At 33.9% G+C, this 12,654-nt stretch overlaps 1 protein-coding gene across 3 annotated transcripts in view; it reads right to left on the bottom strand.

Annotated features, from left to right (window-relative positions):
• Cep135 (centrosomal protein 135) overlaps positions 1–12,163 on the bottom strand; it is a 69,738-nt gene extending 57,575 nt beyond the window's left edge. For 2 of the 3 annotated variants that reach the window (XM_048784524.1, XM_015482127.2), the window contains exons 1-7: positions 11,899–12,161; positions 9,843–10,033; positions 8,975–9,142; positions 7,715–7,856; positions 5,397–5,481; positions 2,223–2,351; positions 823–1,038 (exon numbers count right to left, since the gene is read on the bottom strand). In XM_048784524.1, coding sequence (XP_048640481.1) covers positions 823–1,038; positions 2,223–2,351; positions 5,397–5,481; positions 7,715–7,856; positions 8,975–9,142; positions 9,843–10,033; positions 11,899–12,011 — 1,044 coding nt within the window. In that variant the 5' untranslated portion in view covers positions 12,012–12,161. Of the gene's footprint in view, positions 1–822; positions 1,039–2,222; positions 2,352–5,396; positions 5,482–7,714; positions 7,857–8,974; positions 9,143–9,842; positions 10,034–11,898 lie in introns of all 3 variants that reach the window. The other variant, XM_048784525.1, reaches the window with a different exon arrangement.
• Between the last annotated feature and the right edge of the window lie 491 nt (positions 12,164–12,654).

Raw genomic sequence — 12,654 nt, 5'->3', positions numbered from 1 at the left:
ATTTATCAACACTTGTGGTATTATGATCACGTTTACCCCCAATTATTAACATTTTTCTGAGGAAAATGTTAACAGTTTGAACTTTATAGTTATAGGAAATTTTTTTAAGTAAAAAATTTTAATTTGAATACTTTTTATTCCAAACAGGTATAATAGTGAATATAAAAAGATATTTAAGGGCTTGAGGTTGTGGCTCAGTGGTAGAGCTCTTGCCTGGCATGTGTGAGGCACTGGGTTTGATCCTCAGCACCAAGTAAAAATAAATAAATAAAATAAAGGTATTATCTCCATCTACGACTAAAAAAATTTTTTTAAAGCTATTTAAGCATAAAATGTTAAAATAAAATTTTGTGAAAATTTCAAGCAGAAAGGGTCATTTAGATTTCATTGGCTATATCTAAAATCAGACTGGAAATTTCATGCTTTGCATCTATTTTAATTTAAAAATGAAAAAAGTGAGCTATCAACTTTGAAATGCACAATGTCATACAGTTTTAAAAGACACCTTTAAATGATTCTTGAACAAAAAAATGACAACATAAACTTCAGAAGAATCTCTCCCACTGCAGATAAAAGACAGATAGAAATCTTAAAGGAAAACAGGACAGAGTTAGTGGTCTATCCCAAGACTAGAATATGCTTCAGAAAAACTCCCAATAGGCCAGAATAAATGCAATCATTTAGTGGGTATAAACAAAACTTAAGAAAATCTTAAATACAAAACAAAAATGAAAAACACAACAAAATAAACAACCTGGATAGGGACATCACTGTGTTCTAGGAGACTACAATAATACTTTCACAACCTAAATACATCATTACCTTTGCTTCCCCAAGTTCTTTATCAGCAGTCTCAAGTACTTCTTCTTTATGTCTTTCCAACTGCTGTGCTAACTGGTCTATTTCAGTTAATTCTTGGCAGAGTTTTTCATTTTTGTTACTTAAATTAACAACTTCAGTCGTCACTGTTTCCTTGGTTTTCATAAGCTCTTGAATATGCTTCTCCAGGTCTTTATTAGCTTGCTGAAGAAAGTCAACCTAAATTGAATTTGTAATTCATAAGGCATATGAATTGGGTAATTATGCTGAATACTGAACTTTCAAAATAATATTTCAAAAAGTTATATTTTAAATTAAAACCACAGCTATTTTATATTTATAAACTTAAATACTATTTTATTTGTAAAACTGACAATGTTTAATGAAAAAATATATATCCATTGGCTTTATTTTCATGCACAGAAGAAAAGGATAAGTAAGAAATTTGTGTGAATTTTCTTCCAACACAGAGTTCTAAAAGCATGACAAGAATATCACAATGATATTAGAATGTGCTGTCCAATATGGAGGCCTCTAGCTCATGTGGCTACTGAGCATTTGAAGTGTTGCTAGTCCAAACTGAGATGCACTATAAATATAAAATATACACGATTTCCAAATCCTGGTTTAAAAAAAAATGTAAAAAACATTAAAAGGTGAATAAGATTTGGGGTATAATGGTAAATATATCAGTATAATTAAAATTTTGGTTTTTACCTTATAAAATCTGACTACTAGAAATTTTTAAATTGTATATTTGGCTCTTATCATATTTCAATTAGACAGCACTGTTCTAGAGCTACTGATGATATTTCTTACTTATTTTATTCTAGTTACAGCTCAGGCAGCTCTGACACACCTAAACTTCTAAAGTTCATGTGCCATGCCTTATGGAACTCTCTTGCTCTTCCACCCTTCAATCAAATGCATAGCCTAAGTCAATAAAAGGTATAAATTCAATTTACATATATTAAAATCATCTTTTTTACATTATAAAAGGTATACAGTCAAAAATTTTTTAAAAATAAAAACGCCATCTGCTAGAATAATCCATTACACAAAGATAAGTTTTGTTAGTATATTTTAGTATATTCTTTCAGTATTTTCCCTTTCCAAATACATAGATTTTTTTAAAAGCAAACTGAAAATCAGACTTTGCCTGAAGTTCATTTTTAAAAAAATGTTTAACATTATGATATATCTTAATTCCTACATCATTAAATATTCCATAACAAGGTTTTTCAATAACTGCAATGTATTTCTTGATACTTTGGTTCTATCAATTTTTTTTCCTACTGTAAATAATACTTCAGTGAACAACCTTATTACTTTTACAAACCCACAGACCATTAAAAACAGTTAGAATTTCATATACTTACTGAAATGATCATAAGAGCCATTACCTGAATATTTAAATGAGCAATAAGCTTTTCATTGGTTTTATTTCTATTCTCCAGAGACAGGACATCAGGGGAGCGACCACCATCCAAAGTACCTGACAGTCTTTCTATTTCTCGTTCTCTTAGCTCAATCTGAAGACAGAAAGTCATACCATCATTTAAAAAAATCTAATTGTGGACCATATGAAAATTTTAAATTGCATATTTGGCTCTTATCATATTTCAATTAGACAGCACTGTTCTAGAGCTACTGATGATTTTTCTTACTTATTCTATTCTGGTTACAGCTTAGGCAGCTCTGACACACCTAAATTTCTAAAGTTCATGTGAACATTTATTAGGACATGTTCAACAATGCATATGAAATAAATATTCATACCTGTAACCACACATAAAATGCACACATGTAGAGCAAAAATAAGTAGAAAATGCCAATATAGTCAGGTACAGTGACATACGCCAATAACTTCAGTGAGTTGGGAAGCTGAGGCAGGAGACTCACAAGTCTGAGGACAGTCTTAACAACTTAGCAAGATCCTGTCTATAAAAAATGAAAAGAGCTGGGGGTGTAGCTCAGTGTTAGAGCACCTCTGGTTCAATCGAAAGAAAAAGAGAGAGAGAGAGACACACACACACACACACAAAGGAAGGAAGGAAGGGAAGGAAGGAAGGAAGGAAGGAAGGAAGGAAAAAAAAGAGAGAAAAAGAGGAGAGAGAGAGAGAGGAAGGAAGGAAGGAAGGAAGGAAGGGCCAACATAGTTTTCATAATTATTTTCATTGATTAGATTCTTCCTAATTAATTTTTGGATTTTTCCACCTCCTCTAAGATTAATCAATGCTCATATAAAAAGAAACTTGGTAACAGATTATATTCATGTTCAAATACAAGAACTGAGACCAGTGCCCCATGGAATAAATGTAGTATGAGTGAATGGAATAAATGTGGAATAAATAAATGAAAAAACACTCAGAATACTGAGTTGCTCTGAATCTCAGTATTTAAAAAGGACAATAGAAAACATAGACATAATAAAAACATGACTATTATTAACTATGAATTGTCACTAATTCACCCGCCAAAATTTGGAAAAAATACACATACTTCCAAGCCTTGGTTTTATTTTGTAAAGAAAAATAAAAACAAAATATTCAACATTTAATTCAATAAATAATTATTGAGCACAGAACTAGGCAAGCAAAGATATATGAAACATGGTCTCTGATTTTCAGGAACACATAGCTTTATAGGGAAAACCAGCAAGTAAACCAATAATTGCTATATAGCATAGCAATGAATGAATAAAGGAAAAAGGCATATAACACCAAAGTAATTAAGGGAATTAAGTAATTTATTCTGCAATGGTTAGTTTATTGGGGAAATTAGCAAAGACCTTATCAAATAAATATGTCCGAAGGTTATAAATAATGTTATAAAGAAAAGATGAGTGTTCCAGGCAATAAAATAAAAGCATAAAACAACATGGTATTTTTGAGGTAGGAGAAATGGCTCAGTATGACTGGATTATAATCTACAGTGGAACTTGTGGCTGGAGATGAGTCCAAAGAATTAAACTTTAACAGAAAGAATAACCCCCTACTCACTGTCTTTTTGTGTGTATGTGTGTGTGTGTGTGTGTGTGTGTCGTACTGGGAACTGAACCCAGGGACACTATACCACAGTGAGCTATAACCCCAACCCCTTTTATTTATTTTTAATCTTGAAACATGGTCTTGCTAAATTACCCAGGTAGTCTTGATCTTGCAATACTCCTGCCTCAGTCTCCTGAGCAGCTGAGGTTACAGGAATGCACTACCACTCCCAGATATACCTATTAAGTCTTTCAAAAGCTGAAATATAAATATTGCTAATTTTTACATAAGTCCTGTGCATTACCTGATTGTGCCACCGGTGCTCCAATATTGCTAATTTTAGAGGTAAAAAATAGGAGGTTAAGACAAGCTGATATCACAAGGAGGGCAGTAAATTTGGGAAAGAGCTCAAGAACAGCAAAATGGGTGCAGAAGACTGAACCCAGGGACTTAGACATGCTAAGTATGCATTCTACAACTGAGTTACACCTCTTGCCCCACAAAATTTGAAATGTGTGCTGAGTAAAACAAAATACACTCAAGCAAAAAGAATAGTAATAACTAATAACATATTGGCTCAACTAAGATCAATAACTATAATAAATGGTGGTTTTAATTAGAATGATCAAGCAATTTTCTCTGACCACCTCAGTCACCTCACAGAGATGGTATAGACTGCTCAGTTTATGTTCATAAAGTACCTGGATAAAAATGTGATGAAAGTGTGATGTGAACTAAAAAATACCAACAATATTCAACTCATGTGCACATTTGATATTTTTAACATCTCTTCATAAAATAAAGATCTTTTGTTAATGGTAGCATGATTTCCTTTAACTCTATTTTTAATCCAAGTAATCTTCAAAGTACTTTACAAACTTAACAGTTATACCAAAATATAAGTTATATCTATAATTGTATGTGCAAATCGCTTTTCTCTACAACTGTAACTATTGCAGAAAATGAAAAACCCATTATCCAAATTTAAACTTCAGGAAGCATATTAAGAAAGCTAACTTTTAATTTGGCCAAAGGATCAATAGATATAAAGTGACAAAGCTTGACATGGTTATGATTTAACTCTGCATCTATTCATTCCTCTGCTTCTTGAGTAAACTGCTTTATGAAGTACTAATGCTTGTAAAGAAAACACAAAAAAATGAAGGAATACAGAAGAGTTATCTCTAAAGAGATTTACATTCAAAATGACAATATCTGTGAGAAGTAAAAAATCATAAAAATGCAATTATCAAACACAGTACACTTCAATAAAATCCCTCCTGATGGAGGAAGTACTGTGATTATAAAATTCTATTTGAGGAGACAGATGTTTCACCTAAGAGAAAAAGAAACAAACCAAATCAAAATAAAAGATGATTATTCACCTCAAAGAATAACAAGGAAATGGACCAGGTGCTTTAAAGCCATCTAAGTCATTTCAGCTATTAATTATATTAAAACAAACTAATGGAAAAGATAAAGACTATATAAAAATTCAGTATCAGTAATATCAAATATAACTGAATTCTAATTATGATCACAGAATATTCATTTCAATCCCAAATATGTAAGTAATGAAAATCCTACCTGCTTGCTGTAATCTTTTATGCCATTTTCCATCATTGCTAACTTTTCTTGTAGATGGTGGACTTCCTGCTGAAGCTCTTGAATCCTGAAACATATTTGTAACTAATGTCAATATACGTACACTTTTGTTAAGAAAAGACAAAATAACAAGATATGAAAACAGAGGGGGCTCTTTTAAAAAGTTCTGTACTCTGCTTCTCAGTGAGGGATAAAGTGCCAAAGGGTCCCAAAGTCTCAACATAATATAGTATATCATCTTTGAGGGTTTTGTAAGAATAGATTTTAAGAATCTGTAAATAACTGGAAATCTAGATATATTATGCAATAAAACTCCTCACTACTGCATTTTGATCCTTAGGACAACTATTTATTCTTAGATTCAGAAAACTAAGAGTCTGGTTCAAAATTCTCAACATCATTAATTGAGATAAGAGACTAAAATGTGTTTTATGATCCTAAGTGTGTATTGTCTAATGAACTGCTCTGCAATATTGGGAGAAGGAAAATATTGAGAAAATTGCAATTTTACAAATGACTATACAGCAAAATACTACTCTTTCTTAACTTATAAATTCTAACTGAATCAAGATTTTGTCCAACATACCTGAATTCTACAAATACCCAAATGTATTTATACTACCTCAACATGATATAACCAACTTTTGTATTTGAAAGAAAAAGATTGAAGCAGGTCTGCTTTGAGAGAGATTTTCCATGAGGTAGATTAAGTGAGGTTGGATATAGCCGGACCCTACACCCAAACTTTCTTACTAATCTAATTCAGGAGAAGACTATATATACAAATGCATACATACATACAAATGCATGAATGACTGGATACAAACAAAATGTGTGTGTAAAAACTAAAGTGAACATGCTATCAAAGAGATTCATATCACCTATACAATCCAAATAATTCTTTAAATAATACTAACACATTGTCTGAGAAGTCTTAGATTACAACAGAAGAACAAAACACAAAGTATTTCACAGTTAAAGTAACTATGTATGCACAGTTGGGCAGGATGGCTCACGCTTGCAATTTCAGCTATTCAGGAAGTTGAGGCAGGAGGATTGCACATCCAAGGTGATCTTGGGTGACTTAGCAAGACCCTATCTTGAAAAGAAATAAAAGGGGTTGGGGATATAACTCAAAAGCACAGCACTTGCCTAGCATGGGCAAGGTCTTGGATTTGATCCCCATATGGGGGGGGTGGAGGTGTGGAGGACGGGGGTGGTGAGTACATAATATTATATGAGAATAACCAAGTAAAGAGATCCTAATCAGTATCTCAACCAATGCTCTTTTCAAAATTATTATATTAAGATTAATACACTAGAAAAACTTCCCCAAAAATCTCTACATAAAATACAAAATAAAGTTATCTGCACTATTGCCATTAGTGTATCCCATAGTTTGAAATGTTTCTCCAGTTATCACCATAGTGTAAAGTTACCAGTGCTGTTTGCTTTCTCCTTTGAACCCCTTATAATTTTCTTATAACATTTCATGCATTTCCTCTTGTCCCATCTCCACTACTGACTTCAAGCTTCTCAAAAGCAGTAGCAGTACTTCATTCGTCTGTACATCCTCAAAACACTTAACACAGTGCCTTGCCCAGGAGGCTTAACACATTTTTTTTTAATGTTATTATGTTTCTTAGACCTTTATTTATTTATTTTTTTAAATGTAGTTCTGAGGATCAAACCCAGTGACTCACACATGCTAGGCAAGTGCTCTACCACTGAGCTAAAACCCCAGCTCCACTTAATGCATTTTCAATTAAAAGAAATTTATATGATTCCACTTTAAAAGAATACAAACACAGAGCCAGAGAAATCATAAGAATTTCAAATCCAGTCATAAATCTATCCAATTGGCATTTGATATATATGTGAATAAAGATTCCCGTAAAAGACAACTTAGAGATTAAACTAATGTGTAAGCAACTCTATTGAAACAGGTTCTTGTTAACACAAAATTATTTCAAAGCATGTATGGACAGAAACCCCAGATTCATGATCTATTTGAAATCAAAGTTCCAAAACAAGCAAAAACATTTTACTTTTATTCAGAAAGTATTCATTGAGTGCCTGTGCAAAGTTCTGTGCTAGTTACAGGGGATACAACAGTTAACAAGACAAGTCTTCCTACCAAGAAACTTACAGTTAACCCAGTGATCAATAAAGCCAACAAAAAGTTATTATTATTATTGTTTTGGGTGCTGGGGATTGAATCCAGGGCTTTGCCCATGCTAAGCACTCATGCTACCATTAAGCTTCCCCCTCAGCCCCCAACAGAGAATAATTTAATGCACCTATTATCAGCCACTTCCAGGAGGTCTGCAATGTAAGGGTCATCTGGCTGTGGAACTGGATAACCACTAACTTCAGAAGGAGGAACTGGTTCATCTATTTGCATACGCTGGCGCCTGAAAGCAATGCTTCTTTTCTTGCCACCTAAAAAATAAAACCCAAATGAGTGTCTTAAAAATTAAGGGGAAACAAAATAAAACACCATCTAAGAATTAAATACTTCAGCTGGGCATGGTGGTGCACACCTGTAATCCCAGCAGCTCAGGAGGCTGAGGCAGGAGGATTGCGAGTTCAAAGCCAGTCTTAGCAACAGAGGTGATAAGCAACTCAGTGAGACCCTGTCTCTAAATAAAATACAAAAAAGGGTTGGGGATGTGGCTCAGTGGTTGAGCGCCCCTGAGTTCAATCCCTGGCACACCTTGCCCCATTAAATATTCCAAGATAGCTTCTGTTATAAAGTTTATCTAATTCTTATTACCTTTGTGTTGTTGTTGTTAATAGAAATTGAACCCAGAAGCCCTCTACCACTGGACTATATCTCCAGACCCTTTTATTCCTCTTCATTTTTTGAGACAAGGTCTCACTAAATTGCTGTGGCTGGCCTCCAACTTGGAATCCTGTCTCAGTCTCTCAAATCAACAGGATTACAGGCATTTGCTACCATGCCAGGCTCACGTTGATCATTTTGATCAAATGTTTTATGCCTTATATGTGAACACCCACCCTGCTCGTTAAACAATGTATTCTTAAAACCTCAGCAAGACATGGATGTAAAACTAATTTTATATGCCTGCATGTTTGGCATATACACCCAGATTTAATTTGTTTCTCAGCCAGATGGGGATTAGCCTTTGGCAAAATTTAAAACTCAGTGTGTCCTGTAGTGTTTGCTATTATGAAATCAAGAAATCATCAGGAATAGAAAACTGCCATATGAGGGGCTTAAGGCAGTGAGAACTAAGATACACATACTGATTAAGTAATATCAAAAGAGCAGGTAACAGAATTTTTAAACAGAAAAATTAGAATATGATGGGATATCACCTATAACATAAAGTCATGCTATAACCTGAATTAGTAGAAAATATTTTCAAAATTATTAACAGATAGATCCATCTTGTCTCGGTCTAAAGCACATGAATAATTTACTTTTTAAGCATTTGGCCCAGATCAGAACTGATTCTCATGAAGATCAAACATAAACCACACTTTTTCTTCATTAGAATTCTAACAAATTTTGTTTGGGGAAGGAATAAGCTTACCCGGAGTTTGTACTACAGCATGCAAATTCTTTTCTTGAAGTTGCTGAATTTTTTCATTCTTAGCTTTGCTTTCTTTCTCCAAAAGTCTGAGTTTATGAACATATTGGTTATTTAGAAATTTCAGATCAGCGGTTTCACGTGCACACTTTTTCAAAGTAGTTTTCAACTCTTAAAATGAAAAAGATTCAAAGACTATTTTAAAGATCAAAAAATCCACTGTCCTTCCATTTCATAAGACACAATAAGACAAATCAATTTAAAAAGCTTCACCCAAATCTTGTAAAAATTTTGTAGCCTATCACTCTTTCTACCATTGAATAAAACAAATAACTCACTAAACACAAAAAGAAATTACACTTTTCTACTGCTGAAGATGCCTAATGTATACAATGGTTTTTGACCTACTAAATTGAGTAAGAAGCAAAAAATTATTAATTCATGCCCGGTATTAGGACTTTCTACCAATGTAAGAATTATAATAAGATAACCATATAATTACATTCTGCCTAGTACCTTTAAATCATCCTGTTCTATCTACTTCCCAGATCAAAAACTACTAGACAAAGCAATCCATGGTTTTCACCTTACTTTACTATAAAAAGGGAAAAACAAAAATTGTTTCAAGAGCATGTCCTCATTTCTAGCATTTTAATTCTAAAACTTTAATCCACATATAATACAGCTATAAATACACATTTATTTTCCTTCTCAGGAACTCTTCAATATACCCTATTGTATTTAAGGAGCTGTTAGTAAGACTACTCTCTTTTCTAACCAACCGGTTTTAAAATTAGAGTTTAGCCTTTTCAACACATAAAACTGAAAGGGCAAAACCATTATTTTAAAATATTATCAAATTTTCACTTACCTTTAATGTGTTGGTCTGAGTACTCTCTCTGTTTCATTAATTCCAGGTATAATTCATTATTTTCCCTACTCAATCTTGCATTTTCAAGTTTATAGGGTTCCAATACAAAATCAAAATTGGCACTTTCCTTTTCAGCTTTCACAGTAGATAATTTTGATTGTCGAAGGCTTTCTGTTGTATGAACTAAGTCACTAAAATTAAGGAACAGAACCCATAAATATAAGAAACATTTCATTAATCTTCTAACAACTTGAAATATATTTCTAAAAAGGCTTGAATGTATGTATATCTTAATGTTAAATTATATCAAACTTCAAAAAAGAAGCTGAGCATAGAGGATGTGTCTATAATCCTAGCAACTTTGGGACAATTTAGCAAGACCCTGTCTTAAAATATTTTTCTTAAAAAGGGCTGGGTATGCAGTTCAGTGGTAGAGAGCTTAAATGCAAAGCCCTTTCAATATCTCAAAAAAATGGATTAATTAATTTAAAAGGTAGAAAAGAACACTTATCATTTTTTTCAAGGTATAAGGATGTCCTCAAAATTTCTCAAAATAATATTATTATAAGTTATGAAATATATACACATTGAATCATCTTTGAATCTCCCCCCTTGCTTATCTCCTCCAAGTCTGTGGAATCTGTGATTTGTTTTCACTGAGCAAGTATTTATTGATTGTTTGCTGTCTGTTAAACACCAGGAACACAACAAATAAGAATTAGTTCCTTATTTCTGAGAACTCTCAGACCAGCGGAAAATCCACCCAGTAAATATTTATTGAGGAAGAAACATAAAAAAGTCCTCACACCTGTGAAGCTTTCATTCTACAGAGTCTGTCAAAAAGACATACTAGTATATTACAAGCTCAACAAATATTTTGGTGCCTATATGTTCAACCTGATACAGGAGTGACAAAATCAGTCTTTGGTTTCATGAAAGTGGCATTCTAAATGAAGGTAAAAACAAATTTGCAATAATGCACAGTTAAGATAACATGTAACCTAAGTAAAAGAGACCTATGGGAGGGCTGGGGTTGTGGCTTGGTGGTAGAACACTCGCCTAGCACACATGAGGCACTGGGTTCGATCCTCAGCACCACATAAAATATTGAGTATACCTACAACTAAAAAACAAAGAGACCTTTGGGATACTTAAACTTAAAAGCTAAGCAGGCAAGGAACGGAGAGGAGAAAAGATGTTCCTAGGCAGATGAACAGTATACAGAAAGACCAAGGGTAAGAGATTAAGTTTGGGGAGATTCAAGTGATTCAACACAGGGAGACGAAGTTGTGGAAAAAGCAGGGATTAGATCATGAAAGGTTGGGAGGTCATGTGAAAGGCCACAAAATATCTTTAATCCATTCTTTTCACCATCATTACTGGTAGTCCTACCTTAAAATCCTTCCCTGTTCCAGTCCAAAACCATTCTAATATAGCTCTTGTAGAAAGAGGTTTGGGGGGAATCCTTTTAATGAAGGTAAGAACCTTTCAGTTAAGGTAAGATGTAATAGTAATGACCACATATTAGAGAACATAATAACAACTTATTAGAGAACCTTAATTAAAATAATAGTAATTTTAAAGATCAGTGAAACAGACATAGAACTTAAGAAAGAGAAAGTTAGGCTAGGAATATAGTTTGCTTAGTACATGTAGAGGCTCTGGATTCAGTCCCAGCACTGAAAAGGACAAGACAGAGAGAGAGAAGGAAAGAAAGGGAAGTATCTCCAAGAATATAAAAAACTATTCACAAAAAAATCCTCAGTAATATCACTCTCAACAGTAATAGGATGAGTGGTGACCCCTACACTTTGCAGTGTGGAGGCCCTGCACTGAGAACAGACAAATTAGGACATAAGGAAGAACAGATGATTTAAGCACTTTTCAAAAAGTCTTTGCTAGGTGCAATGGCACACGCCTATTACCCCAGCAGCTGGGGTGGCTGAGGCAGGAGATCTCAAGCTCAAAGCCAGCCTCAGCAACTTGGCAGGACCCTGAGTAACTTAGAAGTAGATTCAGGATCACATATGCTTAGAACTGTATTTTTTATCTTTACCTGAAAAGTTTTTCCACCAATGGTAAACACTCCAATGTCAGAGTCTGGCGGTATCCCAACTGATCCAATCTTTTTCTAATATTAATATACTTTCTTTCTGCAGTTGTAGTCATCTTGTCTTCCAAAACCAGTTTTATTCACTTCTAAAAGTTAAAGTTCTAAAAACAAAAGAATGAAATGTCATTATACTGTTACAGCTACTGTTGTCATTTCACAATAAGAAGATTCAATCTGGCATGACAGTGCACGCCTATAACGCTAGTTACTTTGGAGGCTGGGCCAGAAGGATTGAAAATTCCAGGCCAGATTCCAGAGTTTAGGGAGACTCTGTCCAAAAAGTAAAACAGCTGAGATAAGTTCAGTGGTAGAGTGCCTGCCCAGCATGCCCAGGGTTCAATTCCCAGTACTGCAGGAAGAAAAGGAAAAAGAAAAGAAAAAGCTGAGAACAGTGGCACCCATCTGGAATCCCAGAGACTCAATCCCAGTGACTGGGAAGGCTGAGGCAGGAGGGTTTCAAGTTCAAGGCAAGGTGAGCAACTTAGGGAGACCATGTCTCAAATAAAAAGGGGTTGGGATGTAGCTCAGTGGTAGAGTGCTCCTGAATTCAATACAACAACAAAATTTAATATGAAACAATTATTTTTCTGTTTCTCTTCAGACAGGCAGTCTTCTGGGACATTCAGATTGACTTAAATTCAACACATGATCTCATCCATGTAGCTGCATCAAAACATGAATCTCTCCATAAACATAAAT

The sequence above is a fragment of the Marmota marmota genome, unplaced genomic scaffold (assembly GCF_001458135.2).
Source record: "Marmota marmota marmota unplaced genomic scaffold, marMar, whole genome shotgun sequence".
NCBI classification, from domain to species: Eukaryota; Metazoa; Chordata; class Mammalia; order Rodentia; family Sciuridae; genus Marmota; species Marmota marmota.
The sequence above is the reverse complement of the archived record's forward strand: the minus strand, read 5'-3'. Positions and strand labels throughout refer to the sequence as shown.